This window comes from Eleginops maclovinus, chromosome 8 (assembly GCF_036324505.1).
Source record: "Eleginops maclovinus isolate JMC-PN-2008 ecotype Puerto Natales chromosome 8, JC_Emac_rtc_rv5, whole genome shotgun sequence".
Taxonomy (NCBI): domain Eukaryota; kingdom Metazoa; phylum Chordata; class Actinopteri; order Perciformes; family Eleginopidae; genus Eleginops; species Eleginops maclovinus.
This window is the reverse complement of record NC_086356.1, coordinates 15,017,160-15,041,401: the sequence shown is the minus strand read 5'-3', so window position 1 is coordinate 15,041,401 and position 24,242 is coordinate 15,017,160. Positions and strand designations below refer to the sequence as shown.

Genomic DNA, 24,242 nt, shown 5'->3' with positions numbered 1-24,242 from the left:
GTGTAAAGTAAATCTAGAGTAGTAAAGAGTCATTCATTCCCTCTGAATTGTATTGGAGTAAAGGTATTGGTTAACAGAAAATGTAAATTTGAATTTCCCCACGGGGATTAATAAAGGTACATCTTATCTTAAATACAATTCCAGTTTGTGATAAACATTTCAGATAAATCTCTTTGTTTGTTTTATTTATCTCACACACTTGTCTCGTTTCCCCACATGTAGTTACTCTGACATCATCATCGAGCGTGAGATCCTGATGCAGAAGTACATCCACCTGGTCCAGATCATGGAGACGGAGAAGATCGCAGCCAATCAGCTCCGCACTCAGCTGGAGGACCAGGACACGGAAATCGAGAGGCTCAAAGCTGAGGTATGCATGAGTGCATCCACATCTGCGCATGCATGCATACGTAAACACACACACATGCATGTGCTCAGACACTGGGATGCAGATCAAAGCATGCAGATGCATCTGGCATGATGGGAAAACACTTGAGTTCAGAGAGCATGTGTCTCTTAAATGTAAACACAGCAGGGCTCCAGTGATTCCCAGACCATTACTTCCTCATCATGCATCGAGATATTTGTTGTTTCAGCCTCTAAAGTTGTTTCATAAATATTTGAACCTCTGTGCCCGTATATTCACATGGAGACTGTTGTTGCCAGATTGTTATGTTGAACAAAACCAAGGAGAGGATGCCTTACCACAACAACCAAGAGGAGGAAGACCCAGATATTAAAAAGATCAAAAAGGTAAATTGATGATTTCTAATGCTGGAAAGTAGTTTCCACCATGCATTTCCTTAGTTACTGTGCTTAAGTTTATATTCAAGTTAGTTTCTTTGTGTATTTCTATTGTATACAACCTTATGCCAGCATCCCAGAAAGAAATATTGTGACTTTTACTCTACTTCATCCATCTGAGCTTTAGATAGTTAACGGAATAATGTGTTATTCCCTTCCTTCCTATCTCCAGATGATTTTTATTGAAATATTCTTAAGGATTAAATATTCCTTAATGTGTTGAGAAAATGATTCTACTTCTTGAGCATAATAAACATTTTGAAAACTTATTCGATTCAGCTGTAAAATTAAAAAAATCATCCCTTTTATGATCTCATAAAAAAGTTTACTTTAATGCTGTTTCTCAGAAGACAGCGACACCTCAAACATATGACGATTGTATAGAATATATAGAAAATACTTGCTTACACATACTTTACTTTACTTAAGGTTGTGAATGCAGTAACTTAACTTGTAGTGTTTTTTTTTTAACTGTGTGTTATTAGGTCTTTCACTAAAGTAAATGATCTAAATACTACTGCCACCTTTGTTAACTTCACAAGATAGACGAACAAAAAGGGAACTTATTGTGCTATGGCTGTGCAGGTTCAGAGCTTCATGCGAGGCTGGCTGTGTCGGAGGAAGTGGAAGATCATCGTCCAGGACTACATCTCTTCCCCTCACGCTGAGAGCATGAGGAAGAGGAACCAGATCGTCTTCAACATGGTGGAGGCAGAGACGGAGTACGTCCACCAGCTCTCCATCCTCGTGAACTGTTTCCTGCGGCCGCTCCGCATGGCGGCCAGCTCCAAGAAACCTCCCATAAGCCACGATGACGTCAGCACCATATTCCTCAACAGGTATCTTATTAAATGTAGTGTCAATTTGAAGTGAATATTTTGTCGAATAGTTGATCGTTACAATAAGGATCTCTCCCTCTGTAGTGAGACCATCATGTTTTTGCACGAGATCTTCCATCAAGGCCTGAATGCTCGGATCGCCAACTGGCCCACACTAGTTCTTGGTGAGTCCTGCAGTCTCTTTATAGACTTTTTGGCTGATAATTATAATTATATATTATACATTTCACATGTGGAAAAATTCCCCAGATAAAAACAGGAATTATAAAACAAACTTGTACTGTTTTCTCTTTCTAAAACACGTAACGTTGTGGAAAGTATTTGCCTACTTTATGACCATTATAATCTCAAAGTTAATATTGTTTTGTTTTTCACACGCAGCGGACCTGTTTGACATCCTGCTGCCGATGCTGAACATCTACCAGGAGTTTGTGCGGAACCACCAGTACAGCCTGCAGGTTCTGGCTAACTGTAAGCAGAACAGAGACTTCGACAAGCTGCTCAAACAGTACGAGTCCAACGCTGCCTGTGAGGGCCGGATGCTGGAGACGTTCCTCACTTACCCCATGTTCCAGGTAAGCTAGTGCACACAACCAAGTACACTATGTAAGTACACATTGAGGATATTTCACTTGAGTAATTCATGCATCTTTATACTTTTACTTCACTCCATTTCTTAATTAATTTATCAATTTTTCTGTCCGGATAACACCATGTATCTTCAAATGTGTGGATTTTGAATTTCATGAAAATTACTACTTTTTTAAACCCTCTTTTATTCGCTTTGAAATACATTGCCACAAAGCTGAAAACCGGGCTGTTTTCTGTGGGCTAAATGGACAACGTACACATTAATGTTGCAGTAATATTAATCCAAAAATACAAAACACAATGTCCTATAACTATGACAGGAAACATATGACTGCCTTTTTTTACTTTTCAGGCTCTATATACTTTTTGTTTAATATTAACAGACTTTTACTTAAAAACACCCTCTTTTTACTGATTCAAAAACCCTCTTATATACAATTGTTGTGTGTAATTCAGATTCCACGATACATCATCACTCTTCATGAGCTGCTGGCTCACACACCTCATGAGCATGTGGAGCGAAAGAGTCTGGAGTTTGCCAAATCCAAACTGGAGGAGCTGTCAAAGTGAGTGTGTGAACATCTTCCAGATAAACATAGTGATGGATGGTGATCATGTTGATGATGGTAACGATTGTGTTGTCAGGATGATGCACGATGAGGTGAGCGACACTGAGAACATCAGGAAGAATCTGGCCATAGAGAGGATGATTGTAGAGGGCTGTGACATCCTGTTAGACACCAGTCAGACTTTTGTCAGACAAGGTGAGCTTCCTCTAAAGCACCTGTTATAAAGAATCCACATTATATTCCGTCACCTCCCGGTCACTCTTGTCGGTCTCCATGAACAGGCTCTTTCATCCAGCTGCCGTCAAGCAGCGAGCGAGGGATGCTCAGTAAGGTCCGCCTGGGCTCCCTCTCTCTGAGGAAGGAAGGAGAGCGACAGTGTTTCCTCTTCACCAAACACTTCCTCATCTGTACACGAACATCTGGAGGAAAGCTTCACCTGCTGAAGGTCAGCCTCATCTGTCAGATTTATTTATCCAAACATGGTTGAAGTTATAGTTAACTACTTTGAAATCACTTTATTTGTCTTCTAAAACTAGTGAAACCACTTCCTGGAGAGGTAGTATTTCAGTAACGCCTTTTCTCACCCAACAGCAAGGAGGCACGTTGTCTCTGATAGAGTGCACCCTCATCGAAGAACTAGATGCCAATGACGAGGACTGTGAGTATCTTTCATCAAATCATTAATTTTTTTTCTTCTTTTAACATCATATTAGTTGTTAACCGAGGTGTTTACTTTTGAAGCAGACAATGCAGCAGGTCAAGGATTCAACCAACTGGAGTTTAAGATCATTGTGGAGCCACCTGACGGACAGGCCTTCTCTGTTGTCCTCTTGGCTCCTTCACGCCAAGAAAAGGCCGCTTGGACCAGCGATATTAGCCAGGTATGTCCCACTGTTTTAAATCTGATAGATATCTCTCAAATGCTGGATAAAAGAGGGCTAAGGTGTCTACTAACCTTTGTTTCAGTGCATCGATAATATCCGATGTAACGGCCTGATGACCAGCGTCTTTGAGGAGAACTCCAAAGTTTCAGTGCCGCACATGATCAAGTAAGAAAAGAGGAATTCTGATGGTCTAAGAAACATATAGAACAAGAATAAGCTTACAATTTGAAGCGGTGACAATTACATAGCTCAATAATCGCTTTGTATTTGAGCTCCTTCAATTGTTTACACCGTCATACACGTATTTTTGAATTTAAGATAAATTACAAATATATGGCTCACTGAGTCTCCAAATGTGGATGAATCAAGTGCTGAAATGCACTATTCCCTCTTTTTTGTGTAAAATGTGCTATAACGCTGTTTTATATAATAACTGAGCCTTTAAAAAAAAAAATCAACCATTTGTATGTTACATGTTTTTCAAGTAAAGTTGAGTTTAAAGTAGAGTTGAGTAAAATCGCCTCATTTTTTTTTTTTTTTAAGATCCGATGCCCGCCTGCATAAAGACGACGTGGACATCTGCTTCAGTAAAACCCTGAACTCCTGTAAGGTCCCTCAGATCCGGTATGCCAGCGTGGAGCGGCTGCTGGAGCGACTGACAGACCTGCGCTTCCTCTCCATCGACTTCCTGAACACCTTCCTCCACACCTACAGGATCTTCACCACAGCCGCCGTTGTCATCGACAAGCTAGCCGACATCTACAAGAAGCCGTTCACCTCAATACCTGTCAGGTACATAACACTGCGTCAAGCTGGAACACCTACACCTACTGTACGTAACTAAATACATTTAGTAAAGTACTGAAGTACTTGCAGTTTCTACTTAGTACCTCCTCGCATGCCACTTAGTACTTCTACTCCAGTTTTACTAACTTGTCCTAGTTTTACAAAATAAAACACAAGAAAAAGTTCAAAAGATTTGATGTTTGGTTCTAGATTAAACTAATGAACCAGTACACCATACAACACCGCTTTACAAGTCTTTTCATGTCAAATCTAATTCATGGTTCCAGAAAAAGATAGATATCCTTCATTTCGTTTTAGTAGTGTACTGTGTTTATAATAACATTGAGGTTTATAAAAGACATGTTAAAGGTGTCACTTTGGACTCTGAGTAACCTTGACAGAATTTCTGATCTTTTCAAAATGTTTACAAGCTAAATGGTAAATTGATTAATTGAGAAAAAAATAACGATCCATATTGAAATCAAAAATAATTTAAGATGAATCTGTATTAGAAAGAAGAAGAGAAGAATTTATTTCATATTGATTCCTCGGAGGGAAATTCAAGAACTAATTATTGTGACATCACAATCCTCATTTTACATCAATGCATGACATATAATAATCTAATATAATAAATAGAAGAATAACAATCATATGGGACGCTTTTCCACTTACAATACATTTGACATGCTTTTTCTTTAGCAGTATTTTTAATGCAGGACTTTTGCTTGCTGCAAATTAGTGTGCTAATAGTACTTTGAATTAAGTTAAACCATTTAAATATTTCCTGCACCACAGCATCACTGGAATTGTCTAGAAAACACTGAGTGTGTTAGTTTGTTTGTACATATTCATCCACCCTCATTGTCCTTCCCTCTGCTCAGTCATTCTGCAGTGCATTCACTCCATCTCCATGTTGTTCTTCATCCTCCTCATCATTCACCTCCTTTCTTCATCTATCTCTGCCATACTCCTCCTCTTCCTGTCACTGTCCCAGGATCGAGCAACTTTCATGTGACCGTCTGTCCATCATGTCCCTCTGTCCTGACTACAGTCTGAAGATCACGCAGCTGGCCCTGGACCAGTCCAAGTAATGCCCATCAGTAGAGAGCGCTTAGTCAGCATTTTTCAGGGACACATCTACAGATCCACTCTGTTTGTCTCTCAGGTCTCTGGAGCTCTTCTTCGCCACCAACCAGAGCTCGTGGGGGACGGACCCTCTGAACAACAAATCCCCGAGGCTGATCCGCAAGTTTTCCTCTCCCCCGCCCCTCACCATCTCCTCCCGCACCTCCTCCCCCGTCCACTGCCGCAAGCTCTCCCTCAACTGCCCCATCAGTGGAAAACCAGGAGTCTTGGATATGTCCACCACCCCCACCTCCTCTGCAGCCAACTCCCCCACCTCCAGTCACTGCCCCTCCATCTCCTCTCCTCCTCCCAACTCACCGAAGCCTTCCTCTGGCTTTTTCTCCCTTCCGACCATCGCCCCACGCTCTCCCAGCCTCCCCCAAGCTTCTGGAGTTTCCTCCCCGCCCCCCACCTCCACCAAGGCCCCCATGGACTTCAGCCGCGGTCCTGGATCCCCAGAGCCGAGCCCAGCTGCAGGGGAGGACGTCAGCGGAGAGCTGCCTCGCTTAGACGCCTTCTGTGGGAAGCTGAGGCGCAGCATTCGCAGGGGTGTGTAGCTGGAGCACAAAAGCATATGATTCACACTGCAGTCTCATGTGAACATCAGGCTCACAACTGTTCCAGTAATATGGTTTAAAAACAGGTAAATTTAGAGTTTAGGTGGCTCTCCGATCTAGTGCATAACTTCAAAGGGACGTTGCGTCAATACAACTTTTTATTTTACACTTGAATCTGACACAGCACTGGTAGTGGCCCGCCAACCCAAATAGAGAGGGACAGAAATGGGTCACTGTTAACCAACGGAGGAATAATCGTGCTCTGTGATCCCCATCTGGCTCCAGCAGACAGTTTATCCACTATAAAAGCAGCGGTGGAGCACCGGGTCAGAAAATGTCTGACAACAAATTTAGAGATAGAAAATGAAGAGATAAACTTAGCCTTACGTGGCAGCTGGAGTGTCTCCTAAGAGGAAAATGACGTATTGAATCGACGAAACGGAGAGCTCTCCAACAAAACCCAAAATACTACAGATCAGGACGAAGTAAGCCAAAAATAGGCATGAGCAACAGCCTGTTTAAAGGTTATACTGATGTTTTTTATCCACTGCTGTCATTTCTCAGAATCTTTCAAAGCCATGTTTAGAATAAGAAGGAAGTTTTGTAACATCATGTTTCAAATGAGCTCTCACTTTTGTTTACCCTTACAGTTGTTCTGGAGTCAGTTTCTATGGACAAGTTTCTCCCTGAAACACCAGCCAGCAGCGAGCCGGGCGACATGTCTCCCTGCCGCTCGCCTACAACACCGAGGCACCTCCGCTACAGACAGTCAGGAGGTACGACCAGTACAAACACACACAGATACACACTTATTGTATTCCCTTCTGTTCCTGATGTCTGTTATTCCCTGCAGTCACACCCGGGGAGAACTCGCGTTGCCCAATGTCCCCGGCTTCAGCGTTTGCAATCGCCACTGCTGCTGCCGGGCATAGCAGCACCCAGAGTGAGTACGGAAAGTCATTAAGGTCAAATGACTTCAACGGGTGGAGGTTGTTTGTGGTGGAAAATGTATTTAGAAATGCACGTTGATACAATTTTAAAATAGTTGACAATTTTCCACTTTCTGCCTCTTTAAACTTCTACTCTACTACATCTCCCAGGGAAATATTGTAGTTTTTACCCCACTAAATGTACTTGATACATTTTTATGAAATTAGTTTGCAGATTCAGATTAATAATACAAAATGTCATTGAAAATAAATGATGATCTATTATAATAGGTCAAGATAAACTAAAGGAAGGAAATTATACCCAATAATTAAAACATTTAAATTAGCAACACATTTACAACATTAAAGTGACGAACACATAATATATCAATAATTTCAATCCAGTTATTTTAAATACAATATACTTTCTGAAAGTGACATAGTGAATACTTTCACGTTTGGTACTTTAATTTGATTTAATACTGCTGTTCTTTAGTACAACTTGTTACATTTTAGATGCAGGACTTCTATACTGTGGTACAGATACTTTTTCCTATGTAATAGATTACTTTTACTTTGACAGCACTTCTTCCACCAGCGACTTTTGTTTTTTTGACACCTGAAACTGCAGATATCATATGTAAAGTATTTTAATATGGAGCAAAATGGCAAGGATGACCTCAGACACTAAGAACATTAAGAAAGTTGTTGTCCTCTCTTAGGTTTTAGTAATTCTGAAAAGGTCTGTGACAAAGAATTCATCATCCGGAGAGCTGCGACCAACAGAGTTCTCAACGTGCTGCGACACTGGATTTCCAAGCACTCTCAGGTGAGTCCACAACAACAAAAAGACTTTACATTCGTCCAAAAGATCCAAACACTTTGAGCCAGCCCACTTGAAAGAGTCTTTTGTTGTGTCTGTTATCATTGCCATCAGCCCACCCCCTCTCTGTGTATGTTTGTGTGTGTCCTCACCTGTCAGTATTCTCCCCGATGGAGGTGCTCTTTGCTCTGCGTGTCTTTTCTCCCACCCAGGAGGCTAGCATAAAGGTCAGCCTCCTCCCCTGGGACACTAAAACAACTATCACTTTCTTTCAAGATTATATAAGATGCTATTTTTGTACCTGCATGTTTTTAGCCTGACAAGTGAACATTTATAATGTATTAATTGATCCTTTGGAGAAACACAGTTGCACCACAGAACATCACTTCTTAAAGAAACAAAACCATTTACCATTTAGTCAATTTCTGGGATGAATTGAAAATACACAGTGGATGTGAATCTCCTCTAGAGGGCATCCTTCTCACGTCTGCAGCTACATTAAGAGGCAGTGGTGATTTTAATGCACTTTAATACGATAAAATCAGTTTGATGTGCTTTTAAAAAATGGCATGATTTTCCTTGGTTCTTTGAGACTCAGATTGCTGTGTGTCTTGTGTGGGTTTTTGGTATTTTTTTGCGTTTTTTTTGTTTGTTAGTATTTGATTCTTTTTTGTTTCCTCTCGTACTTGTATACGGTGTACATTTTATTTTGCAGGACTCCCTGGTAGGGGAGGTATTATATCTCAATGGGACTTTTTCTGGTTCACATATAAAGAATAAAGATGAAAAGAATGTGCGTGGTGTTGATTATAATGCAAATATTGTTAAATTCAAGCAAAATGTCTATAAATAATCACAACATTTGGTGGACAAAACTAGACATTGCTGACCTGAATCTGCTCAAGTCAGTCGTTCTGCAAACATACAAGCCCCAGATATCTTCTGTAACTGTAAATTTGTATTAAATATCTATAAATTTGTTCTCCATCAGGACTTTGAAATGAACATTGAGCTGAAGATGGGGGTGATTAATCTGCTGGAGGAGGTGCTGCGAGATCCTGACCTGCTGCCTCAGGAGAGGAAAGCAACATCAAACATTTTAAGGTACAAAGTCAAAAAAACGTTTTAGAATTGGAAACAAGTCTAGCTTTTGCCTGATTCGTGTATTATCTATCTACATATAATGCCAGCATAATCCAATTAAATATATTAAAACTGAAGAAAATGACTAAAATAACAACAGTGTCTGTTTTGTCCTTCAGTGCACTTTCTCAAGAAGAACAAGATGATGCTCAGCTGAAGATAGAGGACATATTACAGATGGTCAGTATGAGCACCTGTTAGCAGCACATTGTATTAATATACTTGGTTTTAAGTACATTCAAGCAATTTTTGAAATAATTTATCTCCAGAAAAGCTGTCCCCTACTACACTTCATTGTGGTAAGAATAAATATAATCATACTGGCAGCTGTAGAGTAGTTACTGTGTATTGTGGTGAATTCAGTTAAAGGTGCCTTCCCAGTATGTGGAGGTCACTTAGTGATCTACTACAATAGTTCCTCCCAAAAACATTTGTTGAGGGTCTGGACTACAAATAATTTGTGTGTGTTTCCAGGCCGAGAGTCCTAAAGCGGAGTGTTTTGAGTCTCTCTCAGCCATGGAGCTTGCAGAGCAGATCACGATGCTGGACCACATCGTGTTCAGGGGTATTCCCTACGAGTGAGTACATCATTCAGACAGTATGAACGTTGTTTAAGACAACACATTTCACAAGGAAAATTTGGTATGTTTTTATTTTACGGGTCTGTAATTTTTTCAAACTACATCCTTTAAGGTTATTTAGAAATAGCTGTTATTTGGGACTGTGCTCAATTGGTACTATACTATATGAGTCAGTTAACATCAGAATGAAAATTCAATTCCATATATACAGAGAATACTTTTTCCAATAGTAAATAATATTAAATGAGCAATTACATAAGAAATGTATTAAAACATATTTTATTGCTGTACTTGTTTGAGGTGGATATCATTTGGCCTGCTTTTAATAGTGTACAAGACTACATCGTACAGTATTTGTATGATGATGATGATGATGATGATGTGTAGAGCTAACACATGTCAACCAAAAAAGTATGTTTTTCAAAATATAATAAACAAGTTGTTCATAGGAGGAATGCATGCACCATAAAGATACTTCCACATCTCTTAATGTACCGAAGACTTACAAACAGTGCGTGTACTGTGGTCTGCAGGGAGTTTCTCGGTCAGGGCTGGATGAAGGTCGACAAAACAGAGAGGACTCCGTACATCATGAAGACCAGCCAGCATTTTAATGATGTAAGACTAAACAGGATTTTTTCCCTTTTAAATTCTCCATTATAAGCGATAGGTATACTGACATTAAATAAACACATTCTATTTATTGTTTGAATATGTTTTCAAGCAAAAAAATGATCATTTATAATGGTTCCACTTTTTCACTGTGAATATTTGATGCCTTTGTTTGTTATACTGTATATCATGGATATGTTTGGGGATGTCACTGTTGAATGTGTCAACTTTGATTTGAGGACATTGTAACAGCCATTTAAGTCTGACCTAGTGTATCAAAGAATGGTGTCCAATATGGTGACATGGTGAAAGATATTTGTCAAATGTTGTCTTCTTTTGATCGGTAAAATAGAAGTCTTCCTCTCACCCTCTGCCCACAGATGAGTAACCTGGTGGCGTCTCAGATCATGGCCCATACTGATGTTGGCTCCCGAGCGAGCTCCATAGAGAAGTGGCTTGCAGTGGCCGATATCTGCCGCTGCCTCAACAACTACAACGGCGTGCTGGAGATCACCTCGGCTCTGAACCGCAGCCCCATCTACAGGCTGAAGAAGACGTGGGCTAAAGTCTGCAAACAGGTTGGAATTATTGAATTGTTATTGTTTTTTTTAAAACCTACTCTCTGCACAAAATCTTTATGATTTCTTTGTGTATTTTTAGACAAAGGCACTCATGGACAGGCTGCAGAAGACTGTGTCAACAGAAGGACGGTTCAAGAATCTCAGAGAGACACTGAAAAAGTAAATATGGCTTATCACCAGACAAAATGAGGGTCTGAATACAGTCCCTTTTGATAACTGTTTAATGTTTGTGTAGCTGTAACCCTCCATGCGTCCCGTACCTGGGCATGTACCTCACGGACCTGGCTTTCATTGAGGAGGGAACACCCAACTTCACAGAGGAGGGCCTGGTTAACTTCTCCAAAATGAGGATGGTAAGGAATGCAATTATGTCCTCGCTGTCTTCTTTCATAATCCTAATTCAACTTTACCCTGAACAAAATACTTTACAAACGTGTGTTCGTCTGTTCCAACTTAATTATATTTACTCAAATAAGAAGACATTATGGTGTTAAATCAGTCGCTGTTATACACCGTAAGCTTGACATGCACAGCAAAAGCAACTATGGGCTTAGTTAACGGTCAATTTCAGTTGTCTATTTCTCTCGACTCTTTTAGATTTCTCATATTATCCGGGAGATTCGTCAGTTTCAGCAAGCACCTTACAGGATAGAGCACCAGCCCAAGGTGTGTTTAAAAAAACGCATTACTTATGCAACATAAAAGTGGGGTTTTTGAACTAATAATAACACATATTTTGTCTTTCTTGACTTCCTCCAGGTGACTCAGTTCCTCCTGGATAAGACACTAGTGATGGATGAAGATACCCTCTATGATCTCTCGCTGAAGATCGAACCCCGAGTACCCCCTGGCTAATTGCATTTCACACACAAACATATTCACTGTACAAAATATACATCCATCCTTACAATATTAACCATCATTTAACAAAACTTGAGATTCTTTCTTAATAAAGCAGGGGTCGTTTCATATAACACCACCAGTTATTGTGCTTAGGAAACTCGGGAGAAAATGTGCCTTTTGTAAATATCTGATGTGTATATTTAGTAAACAGAATGAACTGTATAACACACACAAATCTGCCATACAATCGTACAGTTATGACTGTAGAAATAACCATGTTAACTACTTAAACATGGCACTAGAAAGTAACATGTTGCTGCTATCACACTGTAAATACTAAACAACCTGCCTCTGTAGTCTTGCATTGAAACTTTCTAAGATGATTTATACATTATTTGTATGATATTGGCCAGATTAACCTGCTTTAAATCCCTTAGCCTTTGGGTCCCAGGTTTGCTGTGTGATAGTTTCCAAATTAATTTAGGATTATACCATTTTGTGCAGCATTTAAACCGATTATATAAGCCTAACTTGATGCTGTGTTCAAAGACATGTTGCTCACTGGGACTGTACAGAAACAGTCCCTTGTTTGGCCACCTGGGGCAGCAGAACAAGCTGGAAACATGATTATACATCTTTTCTTCGAGCTCTGTTTTGGTCTCCACAAAATCTTTAAAGGAATTTCAGATAAAGAGCCTCACTTTCCCAACAAGCTTTTCTTTGAATTTGTGTTTTTGTTACACAGTGGTTTTTTTTATAGAGATTTACCGCCCGCTCCTGCAAGAAGCAAGGTTGATGAGAACTATAAGAGTAAACCATATTTGTAAAGTGGAGGGATGTAGGCCTACAATCAAAAAGAGGGATGTTACACCAGATGTATAAAGTTTGTAATTGCCCTTATCAATATTTTAATATTAATAATGCAATAATTATTTGATGCACACACTGTACACTATAATCAGCATCAGACCAAAAAAGGCAGCAGTAAGCTGGTTTAAAAAAGTCCACTGTTAAGCAGCTAAAGAGGAAGATAGTTCCCTCAGTTTTTGGAGACCAGTAAAAGACAACAACATAAAGTTATAATATATTGTGGTTGTGTTTGCAGCTTGTTGAGTGGAAAGAAAAACTATTATTTCTGATTAAAGATGTTTTTTATTGGACAAAACGGTTTAAATTGAATACAAACAATAATTTGTAACTCACAAACGTCAAGTGATTTAAGGCAGCTGATTGCCTGTGGGGATAAAGTATAACTGGGGGCCCCGGTGGGTGTCACACGACCTGCAATACCAGCTATAGCCACCTGGGATATTGCCTCCCAAGCTAGATCTGATCCCAGTGCCAACTGATTTAAAATCAGGTTGTAAAGTCTAGAAATTCCCCCGCAGTATCATGTCAGTTAATATTAAGCTTTTATCTTGCGTATACCAAATTGAGTAATTAAATTGCCCGAGACCAAATTCCACACAATAAACCTCAGTTATTGGAGGCCCGAGGTGTACGGCTCTGGGGAATCTGAGGAATTTCTACTTTACCTGGTTGGTAGGTCAGCTTTCTGCATATGTGTGGGTCACAAACATGGTTTCCTAAACGGCTGGAGTACAGTTACAATATTTGTACCTTAAACTTACTGTCTCGACTGTATCTTGGTGACGTTGATATATCGTTCATCATATTATCCGTTAAGGTTTATGTTGTTGCATTTGCTACTTTTGCATGTTACAACTTTGTAGTTCACACACGTTCCAAATCTGAAAGTATTGATACTGCAAATGTAATATTTATTCATATTCAAAACCGTATCAAATCATATTTCATCAGTTATGTAATGTTAGTGATTTTGTGCACAAATCTTTCTGATTTGGAAAAATCACATTCCTGCTCTTTTTCACAAGTATCGCCTCAAAGGTTTGTTTTGTTTCAAAGCCCCCTTACTTTTTTCTTTTTTTATATAATTCCATGTCAATGTGATCTTTAAATCATATCAATATTTTAAACCTTGTGGACTGTTTTAGCAAAATAGAAATAGCTTTGCACTATGGATTTCTTATGAATGTCAATAGACTCTAAACTTGTTTATAGCATGATTATAGCACGATGTCCTTTGTGTCCCTGGGATTACTTTTATCCTTATTGTTGACTTTTACTGAGTTTTATTAGATTCGTCCGTTTATTTTTTAAGATGCCTGATGTCAGGAATCTTAAAAATATTCAATGCGTTAGTATTGCTTTCTTACATTACTGTATACTTTAAATTCACACTTTGCGGTTGTATTTTCCATGCATTTTTTGGTTTGATGTACAGATATTTACACACAATAAAAACAAAAAAAGTCAATTATAATGTAGTTACAAACTGTTTTCATGGGGATTAGAGGGAGATATGGTTGGTCTTGAGGACTCAATGTACCTCTAGAAAACAAGCTAAACAACCTAACACAGACATGCACTACAAATACAGACAACCCAACTGAATACAAAAACTCCTAGGCATGTTTTTTTGTTAAATTGTCCTCTGGAATAACATTTTGTTCTGCATCTAAATTCTGTTTTGTTCTGTACAACATGCAGGTTTTTTTAACGGTATTTGCCTTTTTTCTTTGTCGCCTTTATTTATACTCTCCGTAATGCCTTGTGATTGTTGTCAAGTTAGTTGTATTTGTACTTGTTTTTTTAAGTTTCTATGTGTAGAGCCCTAGGGGTCACAGAGCGTGTGTGTAGGAAGAAATCATGTGTAAGTGGAAAATATCAAGGTCAGACCGGACAGTGATATCGGACCGTCTGTGGTCATGCTTAATCGTAGCTCAACTTGATCGGTCTGTGCCGGTGTAGATCATGTTGATGGCCCCTCATTGGTTTGTTCCTGAACTTATGATTGGCCTCCACTTTTTAATCCTGCATGAGGGGGTGGAGTCCCCTGAGAGAGGAGAGTGAAAAGCTCTTTACAAGACACCTTCAGCAAGAAGGCAAAGAAGCTTTCCTACAGGTACTGTACTTTCTTTCTTATTTGTCTTGCTCGCATTGCTCAATGTCTGTTTCAGACAAGATACCGGCTCTGCATCATCTTGACTTTGATCTTTTGGCATGCATTTTACATATTTAGTTTAAATAGGTAGGCTTACCAATTGAGTGTATGATTTAAAAGTCATGTTTTAAATAGGAAAGGTGGATTGAAGGTGAAGTAATGATGAGATCAGAATCAGAATACCCTTATTCCTCCCACAGGGGAAATTTGCCTTTGTCACAAATGTAAGCTGATATGTAACAGAATAAGTACGGCAAAGATGCAGAACTTGATTTATGAACACTGTTCAGAAACGTTTGCAGTCAAAATAATCTGTCCAAGCAGCTTGTTGTTGCACTTGAAATTATTTATTTTCTACATCCTTTGAGGTATTTCAGTAAATTCAAAGTTGATGTTAACTCTGCTGTGTCCTCTGCAAAGGACGAAGCTGCTCTTACGTCCTAAACAGACTCCCGCAGAGTTAAAAGGTCACAATGGTCAGTGGTTTGGAGTAATCCTTACCATAAGAACCTAAGATCCACAGTCTCAGTTTGCAGGGAAGGCTTGACAGGATGTGATCGCAGATTGCCATGAATGTCTATTGAGAATTGTTTCTGAACTAAAGAAACTTTTCACGAGAAAATTCTTGCATTATCATTTCTTGTCTTTCATGTTTGTTGCGTCACCTCTCACCTGATTTTTGTCTAATGAGGATCCTGTCTTGTGACCAGATCATAATGTCACTATGTTGTCAGCCAGGGATAAATGTTTCTTGGCACTGTATCCTGGCAACATAACTTCCCTCCAGTGATCTATAAATAATATTACCACTGACCAAAAGAGTCCACTGTCATTCACCTTTAATCATAGAGAAGAGAGTCAGTGGGATAAATTCATCAGATAAAAAGTCCTGGATATACTGGGAAAATTATTTACCCCTCAGTTACTAGTGCAGTTCAGATCGACCATCTTTACTTTGACAGGATTAACAGGAATAATGATGTCCTTCCAGCTTCCTTCTATATTAAGACACAGTCTCGTGGACACTGCCTACCCTCTGGGAAGGACAGGCTAGAATCTGACCTTTCATTAGGAACATTTATTTCACATATTGCATTTAACATTTTAAATCCATCTTGATGGACATTAAGACTGTTAACAATACTGAAAATATACTTTTATCCTCACTGACTACGACTACAACAGACTGATTACTTCCTGAGCTGTCTCAAGTCCCACTTTTTCCTTTCAGGTTTAGACCGACGTCTGTTCATTAGCTAAGCCTTAGTGGATGTATGAGACCTGAAAGGTGGGAGACTGCTAATGCTAAGAAGCTAAGAGCTGTCCCACCTGCCACCCACTCTAAGCTTGTTACTGTTCAAAAGGAGGGTCTTAATCCCAGACGGTGTGTGCTAATAAAAGAGTCCATCTATTGGTATGATAGCCATCCAGGTACATGTTGGCGCTAGTGGGGATACCTATTTTTTTTTCATTGAGCTTCTCTGTAAAACTCCTCAGACATTTTGCTCTCCGGTTTTTATATATTTTTAATGTAATAAATAATTACTGATGAGCAGTTTTTTACTTCCCACAGAAGATGTACAATAAAAGTAGCAAGTACAGCCAAGCTAATAAGCTTTGCTAGCCTCTGCCTGCTTCTTCAATGTTCATTACTGTGAAGACAGTTTGATATTGGAAAATGGTCCAGATCTACGGGTCAAAGTTCACAAAAGTTTAATTTGAAGCTCTGCGGGTGAATTCCATGATAGTGCTGATTAAAATAAAATAGATGGATTTTTGCTGTAATGTGTTTAAATGCTTAAATACTAGCATATCTGGCCATACCAGTGAGAAGTGTAGGGTTATGGCAGCACTGTACACCGGATATCTGACCTGGACTATATTATATCCTCAGGGGTATTAATAAGCCACAGCTTGTTCATGAATGCTAAATAATGAATTTGAGTAATAGTAATTTCTATTTTCTGTGTTTTTTTTAATGATGTCTTTCTTTTTTCCGACAGCTAATTTGTTTCTTATAAAGAGTTACCTACTATCCAAAAGATGGCTGGCTCTTTCACACGTATGATCTCCGGACGCAACAGGGCTGTGCTGTTGGCCAGCCTGGGCGCGGGAACCATGGCAACTGGTTTCCTGCTGAGTGATAACTCCCTAGCTGCTGAGGTGAGGACGAAGCTGTACCCTCCCAGGTAAGACCAACACCACAGGGCTGAATAAAATACAGCAATAGAGGGGTGACCTTGACTTGTCAGTGAATACTCCAAGCTCTATAATTATCTACCTGGTGGCAGATATTTTAGAAGCTGACGACATGCTTTATAACATCACTTCCGAACAATGACTCATTGCTTTGTGTTACCACAACAGAAGCAACCAAAGGAAGCAACTTTGAGTGTTCACATTTTATGAAATGTTATACTTTGACTGCAACTACATTTATCTCATTAGTTTTTAAGGATTTGAAGGATAACGTGTTCCTTCATCTTCTCCTTCTTCTCAAGCTCAATATGCCCCATGAATTAGCTGGAGAATGTACACGTCACATGGCTGAAAGCAAGCGTTTTTCTGAGCTCATTAAAGTTAAAATGCATACTTTCACCACCTCTTATCGATAATACTCACTATTAGTACGTTTAATTATGTGTATGGTAAAAGTGTTCTATAAAACTATATAGAATCAACCCATTTTGAGTGTGTGTATCGTGAGTTAACATCTGAGAGTAGCAGAGAGGTCATACAGCGTGACTCTAGAACCATCCGCCAGGATCTCTGTGGCTCTCGAGTTTCATCTATGTTACCTTTGACTCACTCCCTCCCTCTGCCGAAATCTTTCACACAAACCCTGTTGTTTATTACTTTTATATCGCTTTAATTATACCTTACCCCCTTTAGTTATAATTACACGATATGTTTGGGATTTAAAATACTATTTTGAGAGCATCTTTGTGTCTTAATGTGACAAATTCCTGGTTGAAACAGGATGTGTAGCAGGGGTTTAATGTGATATTTTAAGAACGTTACAATTTTCATAAACTTGTGAGGGAAGCAGGACAGAAAAATAGAGACAACAGAAATTATTCAAAGCAGAGCTGCAGACTTCAGTCGGACTTATACTTATTCTTTAGCTGCACTTACCATTTATACATTTTGAATGAATAATCACTTGTAAATTATAATGGATGGTATGACTGATTAGCAGCTAAAGAGTCAGATATTTTCCTCAGGAGTTGGTATTGGGAGCGACAACTGAGCTAACTCTAAATCAATGACATAGTTGCTCAGTGTCTGCTTGGTGTAAAGTGTATGCCAACATGTATCATTACAAGGGAATAATATGTTGACGTTGTGATTACATCTTGTTGTGATGCCCCCAAGTGGCCAAACAACAGATGAATGCAGCTTTAAGCCACACAAATAGAGACTTCAATGTGGACACTTATTGTTGTTCAAAGCAGAATATTGTTTGAATATACACTATGTCACAGTACATGTCTGGAGGGCCTCTATCAAAATTATTTATATACTAGATCACAGCAGCAGGACTTGTTGATGATGCCACCATAGTTAGGATCATAAATAGGCTGAGTACAGCTACTTTTTTACCAACAACAATTTTGTTTCCTGTAGCTCTGACTTCCCCGACTTGAGGAAACACAACAACTGCATGGCCAAGGCTCTGACCCCGGCCATTTATGGCAGACTGAGGGACAAGCTCACCCCCAACAACTGGACCCTGGACCAGTGCATCCAAACCGGAGTGGACAACCCCGGACACCCTTTCATCAAGACCGTGGGCTGTGTGGCCGGTGATGAGGAGAGCTACGAGGTATGAGAGGTCAAAGGTCACATTGTAATTACCTTTCTTTTAACCATGTCCTCTGACTGTCCAGCTGCGCAAAATCCAGATGAAGGAATATGAGTTCATAAAAATGTTAATTCGCTGAGTAATGAGCTTAATGAGCAGCATGCAGCGAGTGCTAGCCATGCAGTGAGTGCTGAGCTCAATACCTTCAGGTCAGTGAGACTGAAGGCTTTCAATATCCATTAAAATACCATCTGAAATAGTCTTAATGGATTCTCAACTTGTTATTATAGATTTGGTGGTACATTTTACATATCCATTTTTTATTACCACTTAGTTTTGAAATTGTGATTAATTATTATTTAATTTGTTTTTTAAGGTATGCCTATTCAATTTTAAACGTTAAGGGACGGCTACATTAAAGTCCCTTCACCTCCTTTGTTGCATTAAAATAAAATAATAAAGGCAATATTGGATTTACCAGTAATATTCCTTGATGCAGTTAGTAAATGCATATTCTCTATCCTGAAATATCAGGTCTTCATCAAGGAAACCTAACATGATTTTGAGTTAAGGTGCAAAGTTATTTTTGGATCTTGAATATAAGGTTTTAAATTGTTTAAAGATAATAATGTAACACTGACGAAACCAATTTTACACATTTGACACTGTCCTCTGTTCCCTCCAGGTGTTTGCTGAACTCTTTGACCCCATCATCAAAGACAGGCACAACGGCTACGACCCCAGAACCATGACTCACCCCACTGACCTGGATTCTTCCAAGGTGTTTACACCACTGCATGATCCCTCCATCCACCTGCTGTTCTTTAATGTATTCAAACTATGTTTCTTTCTTGCCTGTTTCCTCAACCTCCAGATAACCAACGGCGTGTTTGACGAGAACTACGTCCTGTCGTCCCGTGTCCGCACTGGGCGCAGTATCCGTGGGCTGAGTCTTCCCCCGGCCTGCTCCAGGGCTGAGCGCCGTGAGGTGGAGCGGGTGGTGGTGATGGCCCTTGCCGGCCTGAAGGGTGACCTGGCCGGACGCTATTACGGCCTGGAAGACATGACGGACAAGGAGCAGCAGCAGCTCATTGATGTGAGTTTCATCTTTGTTAGACACAGAAACTATACAAATCATTTGTTTACAATACTCAAGTCATATTTGGTCAACATTTTCTTACAATATTTTAAGAATTATCCCTGTTTTTTATATTCACAGAACAGCTTTTTAGGAAACACGCTTTTGAAAAACCTGACCACAGTTAGTATAGTCTCGGTTTTATAGTGTAACACAATTGTCCACACTAAAATTTATTTCAGTTTTTTAAGGATTGTACGAGCATGAGAGGTGATAGTATGCAGTATTTTTGTAGAAAAAGGATACATTTGAGTTTTTCTATTTCTTATCCTTTTAATCCTCCTCCAAATCTCATTTTTGAGCTCCTTTGGAACTGTTCAGTTAACAGACTTTATCTCAACCTGCATTATCATTGAGTCTACAGCTGATCTATTTTATGGATCTTGAATACAAGGTCAACATCTTTGCTATAGTTGAATAATTAAAAAGCTTACCTTGTATTTCCAGTCTTTATGCTAAACTAAGGTAGATATCTGCAGGTTCCAGCTTCATGTCTGCTACCACTTCTATGAGTCATCTTAATCTGTTCTTCTAACATATTATTTTCTAAAATGTAAAACCATCATTCTGTGTCTAAAAAAACAACACTGAAAATGTCAAAAAGTATCATCAGGGTTATTCCCGCTTAGACTAGCTCTCTTTAAACTTCAAACTCTTTCATTGACCTTCCTGTTCTGATTATTTCATGCTGCGCCACAAAAGGATCATTTCCTGTTTGACAAGCCAGTCTCTCCATTGCTCACTTCAGCCTTCATGGCCAGAGATTGGCCCGATTCCAGGGGGATCTGGTAAGAAATCCCCTCCCAATGCTGTTAGTGCTGCGAGTAATGAGAGGAAATACAATTCAATGCATCAAACCACACCCTCTCCCGGTCTGCGAAGTCCTCCCTAACCCTTATTCTATTCTCTCCTCTCTAACACGGTCAGTTTTAGAAGTATTTCATTTTAATGTCCTCCTCCCTCTGTTTTCCTCCCTTTCCCTACCATTCCCACCTTCAGGACCACTTCTTGTTTGACAAGCCTGTCTCTCCTCTGTTGACATGTGCCTTTATGGCCAGAGACTGGCCAGACGCCAGGGGCATCTGGTAGGGTTTATTCAGCTCTCCTGCATGTCTGCTGTGTGACTTTATAGACCTCCACCTCCTGATCCATGTCAGTGATAACCTCGGTCGCCGAATGTGACTTAGTGCATCTTCTTATGCTGGCAGCTTTTGTTACCTTTGATATAAATTTCTCCATCCATATTGCTGTTCAATGAACATCTAAAAATATCTTGATCAGCAGGAAAATGCATAATAACTAATCCGAAAACAGGCTTTAGTAATACATGGTGCTCACAGGACAGCAGTGCTATGAACAAATTATAATCTTATAGAACATATACTGTATATATATATATATATGTATATATATATACACTGTACATTGCTGTAGATTAAACTACCCATCAGTACATAAAGTAGTTGAAATGTACACATCCTAAAACATCTTCAGCAGTTAATTGCAATACACTTTAATGCAGCAATAATGTAATCCAATATGATCAGTCTGTAAATTGAGTACTTTTGCTCTCCATACTCCTAAATAAAATAGTGATAAAATGGTAACTGTACTAACTGTAATTCAGGACCCTAAGTGGAGTATTTCAGGATAGGCCTACTAATATTTTTACTGACTTGAACAAAATACTCTTTCTACAACCTGATGTAAATATATCATTTTAAATCTTGTGACAAATATATCAACAGCAAATTGTTTTTGTGTTTTACACTTGCTGTGTATTTTGCGGTTTCAAATGCATGTTTCTCACATATTAATGGTACACAGACAAGCAGCATGATTATAACATTTTCTGTGGAATCAGGTCCTTTATGACCATGAGTCGTTTCCTGTAAGAGTTTTTTGAACCTGTTATTGAGACTCTTCAGCTGTTGTTCAGGCACAACAATGAGAAGACCTTCCTGATCTGGGTGAATGAGGAGGACCACACCAGAGTCATCTCCATGGAGAAGGGAGGCAACATGAAGAGAGTGTTTGATAGATTCTGCAGAGGACTGAAACAGGTACAGTGGAGCCTTTGAAAACACAGACATGATGCAGAACCAGAGCAGCCATGTTTCTTTGTGGATGGTGGCGTTTGTCTCTCCACGATTTTGGTCTTTACAGAAATATCTCAACAACTTTTGGAGGGGTTGCCATGAAATTGTGTACAGATATACATTGATGAATCTTACCCTCATCCTCAGATTTTTCCTCTAGCGTGATATTTTTAGTTTATTGTAAAATATTAAGACACAAAATGGATAATTTGGTCAAGTAAACAGTGCAAGTTCTCTAATGATTTGCATTTTTTTACACTGTAATGACATTCCCATTCGATTCAGCTAATGAAAATGAAAGAGCTGAGGCTCTGTCGAAAAGATGCTAATTTATTTGTTTGTTAAATGATAAAAGATGCAAGCAATAAAGATAATCTAAGACATAACATAGTGCAAAAGTTCATTTCTAAGGATACAATGAAAGACACACACAGTATAATACATATTTTTTGTATTTGTGGTAGACCGGTGTACAGTCATTCGAAATTGAAATGTATATATATATTTAGTAAAAAAGGTAAATACACTTCCACTCACTGAAAACAACTATACAGTACGACTCAACTCTTATTATGGGATGTCTCATAGGTGGAACAGCTGATCCAGGAGAGAGGCTGGGAGTTCATGTGGAACGAGCGTCTGGGATACATCCTCACATGTCCCTCCAACCTGGGAACAGGACTCAGGGCTGGTGTACATGTTCGACTGCCAAATCTCAGCCAGGTATCTCTCTCACACACACACACACACACACACACACACACACACACACACACACACACACACACACACACACACACACACACACACACACACACACACACACACACACACACTCCATATTCTTGTGTATAATATTATACTTTTTCAGAAGGGATTTTTCAAATGCTCGTTTCTGCAAGATCAATTAACTTCCAATCTCCACTTTCACAGACCAATAAAAATGGACTTTTGCATATGTGGTCTTGAAATTAAGTTATGACCACAATTATTCTGCAGGACAAACGTTTCTCAAAGATCCTTGACAACCTGCGGCTGCAGAAAAGAGGCACAGGTGGAGTGGACACAGCTGCTACTGGAGACACCTTCGACATTTCCAACAATGACCGTCTGGGCAAATCTGAGGTAAGGATCAATCAATCTTATCGCTTTTAAAAATATATAGAGCCGTTATTTTGTTACGGAAATGAACTTTGGTGTGTGTATTTTTAGGTGGAGCTTGTCCAGATGTTGGTGGATGGCGTCAACTACCTGATTGAGTGTGAGAAGAAGCTGGAGAAGGGACATGACATCAAAGTCCCGTCTCCCATCACTCAGTTCAGGAAGTAAAAATCTGAACTCATCGCAGCACCAGTGTTAGTGTGGGGGGGGGTCGGCTCTCTGCTCCGAGCTCCCTCCCAAACCTCAGAACGACGTCTGTCCACTGCTACAGATGGTTTCTTTATTTCTCCAACAAAGATTGCAAATCTTTATAATAACCTAATCTTAGTCATGGACTGCAGTTAGGGGGGATTCTACCTCAAGTTTCAGGTCATCACTGTATTCCTGACTTCAATAAAGACAACAGTATTAAACACTTTGACTATTCTGTGATTCATTTGAATTATCTACGGTGGCCCTGAGAGCTCAACACATTCAAATACAGTGGTGGAAAGTAAGTACGTATATCTACTCAAGTACTGTTCTAAGATACTTGTACTTTACTTGAGTGATTTTATTTTCTACGACTGTATATTTGAACTCCGGTAAAATTCAAAGGCAAACATTCTTGCAATTTTTTTTAGAACTTTGGTTACAAGTAACTGCACAGTCAGATTAATGATACAAATGTGATTTACAATCTACCATGAAAACATTTTACTTCCTCCAAACACCTCCCAAAGCATTATGGGAGGTGTAGTTCCAAGAAGCATTGCAGGATTATGTATGAACAAATATTCATGTTGTGCATGCAATATTAGGGTTGCCATAGCATGTTCCTCTTAATAACGTCATTATTTTATATTCCTTACAGTGAATCAAGGAAAATCTGCGGTTAATAAACACAATTCAAATTTGATTAATCCATCACAAATCTTTATTCATTAATATCCTTTATGTTCTCCATCTGCAGTTGGATGTATTGCCTTTTCACAAGTAACAGGACCGAGTCTGCTGGTGTGCTCTGCATGGTCAGCTATCAGTGTATTTCCTGGCTATAATTGCATTTTATTATGGAGGGAGAAATGTCGATTAGAGCCGTTTAACTGCTGCCCACATCCATTCTGCAGGTTGAACACTATATTGCAATGCTAGAGCCAATCAGTGCTTTGTAGGTACTTTTCTTTATATATTAGCATTTTGATGAGTAAGGTAAGACATAGTTGGTACTAATTGAGGAGAGGGTATCCTTGCACATTAAAATTCCAATCAACTGCAGAACTTAACAGCTTTGAACATCCAAGAAAGGATACATTGTTAAATTCAAGATATTAATTAAGAGACATTTCCCAAACATTTCAAAAT

At 39.3% G+C, this 24,242-nt stretch overlaps 2 protein-coding genes across 10 annotated transcripts in view; both read left to right on the top strand.

Moving 5' to 3' along the window:
• Positions 1-14,014, top strand: part of rasgrf2a (Ras protein-specific guanine nucleotide-releasing factor 2a) — a 28,490-nt gene extending 14,476 nt beyond the window's left edge. Inside the window, exons 3-29 of one of the 8 annotated variants that reach the window (XM_063889173.1) lie at positions 223-370; positions 667-753; positions 1,390-1,643; positions 1,728-1,807; positions 2,025-2,218; positions 2,691-2,800; positions 2,880-2,998; positions 3,085-3,248; positions 3,395-3,461; positions 3,548-3,684; positions 3,770-3,852; positions 4,231-4,479; positions 5,471-5,563; positions 5,642-6,150; positions 6,809-6,934; positions 7,012-7,101; positions 7,810-7,916; positions 8,902-9,014; positions 9,173-9,233; positions 9,323-9,352; positions 9,528-9,631; positions 10,168-10,252; positions 10,627-10,824; positions 10,907-10,986; positions 11,063-11,180; positions 11,425-11,493; positions 11,587-14,014. In XM_063889173.1, coding sequence (XP_063745243.1) covers positions 223-370; positions 667-753; positions 1,390-1,643; positions 1,728-1,807; positions 2,025-2,218; positions 2,691-2,800; positions 2,880-2,998; positions 3,085-3,248; positions 3,395-3,461; positions 3,548-3,684; positions 3,770-3,852; positions 4,231-4,479; positions 5,471-5,563; positions 5,642-6,150; positions 6,809-6,934; positions 7,012-7,101; positions 7,810-7,916; positions 8,902-9,014; positions 9,173-9,233; positions 9,323-9,352; positions 9,528-9,631; positions 10,168-10,252; positions 10,627-10,824; positions 10,907-10,986; positions 11,063-11,180; positions 11,425-11,493; positions 11,587-11,682 — 3,571 coding nt within the window. In that variant the 3' untranslated portion in view covers positions 11,683-14,014. Of the gene's footprint in view, positions 1-222; positions 371-666; positions 754-1,389; positions 1,644-1,727; positions 1,808-2,024; positions 2,219-2,690; positions 2,801-2,879; positions 2,999-3,084; positions 3,249-3,394; positions 3,462-3,544; positions 3,685-3,769; positions 3,853-4,230; positions 4,480-5,470; positions 5,564-5,641; positions 6,151-6,808; positions 6,935-7,011; positions 7,102-7,809; positions 7,917-8,901; positions 9,015-9,172; positions 9,234-9,322; positions 9,353-9,527; positions 9,632-10,167; positions 10,253-10,626; positions 10,825-10,906; positions 10,987-11,062; positions 11,181-11,424; positions 11,494-11,586 lie in introns of all 8 variants that reach the window. The other 7 variants (XM_063889172.1, XM_063889177.1, XM_063889175.1 and 4 more) reach the window with 7 other exon arrangements.
• Positions 14,015-14,440: 426 nt separating this feature from the next.
• ckmt2a (creatine kinase, mitochondrial 2a (sarcomeric)) lies at positions 14,441-23,313 on the top strand. Of its 2 annotated transcripts, XM_063889181.1 has the most exons (10): positions 14,441-14,656; positions 16,699-16,884; positions 18,323-18,521; positions 19,186-19,281; positions 19,375-19,596; positions 20,638-20,723; positions 21,578-21,701; positions 22,326-22,460; positions 22,737-22,862; positions 22,950-23,313. In XM_063889181.1, the coding sequence occupies exons 2-10, from the start codon at positions 16,739-16,741 to the stop codon at positions 23,064-23,066; spliced, it is 1,251 nt and encodes a 416-aa protein (XP_063745251.1). In that variant the 5' UTR covers positions 14,441-14,656; positions 16,699-16,738; the 3' UTR covers positions 23,067-23,313. The 2 variants fall into 2 exon arrangements, with proteins under 2 accessions (XP_063745251.1, XP_063745250.1); XM_063889180.1 differs by having other exon boundaries at positions 19,186-19,596.
• The last annotated feature ends 929 nt before the right edge of the window (positions 23,314-24,242 follow it).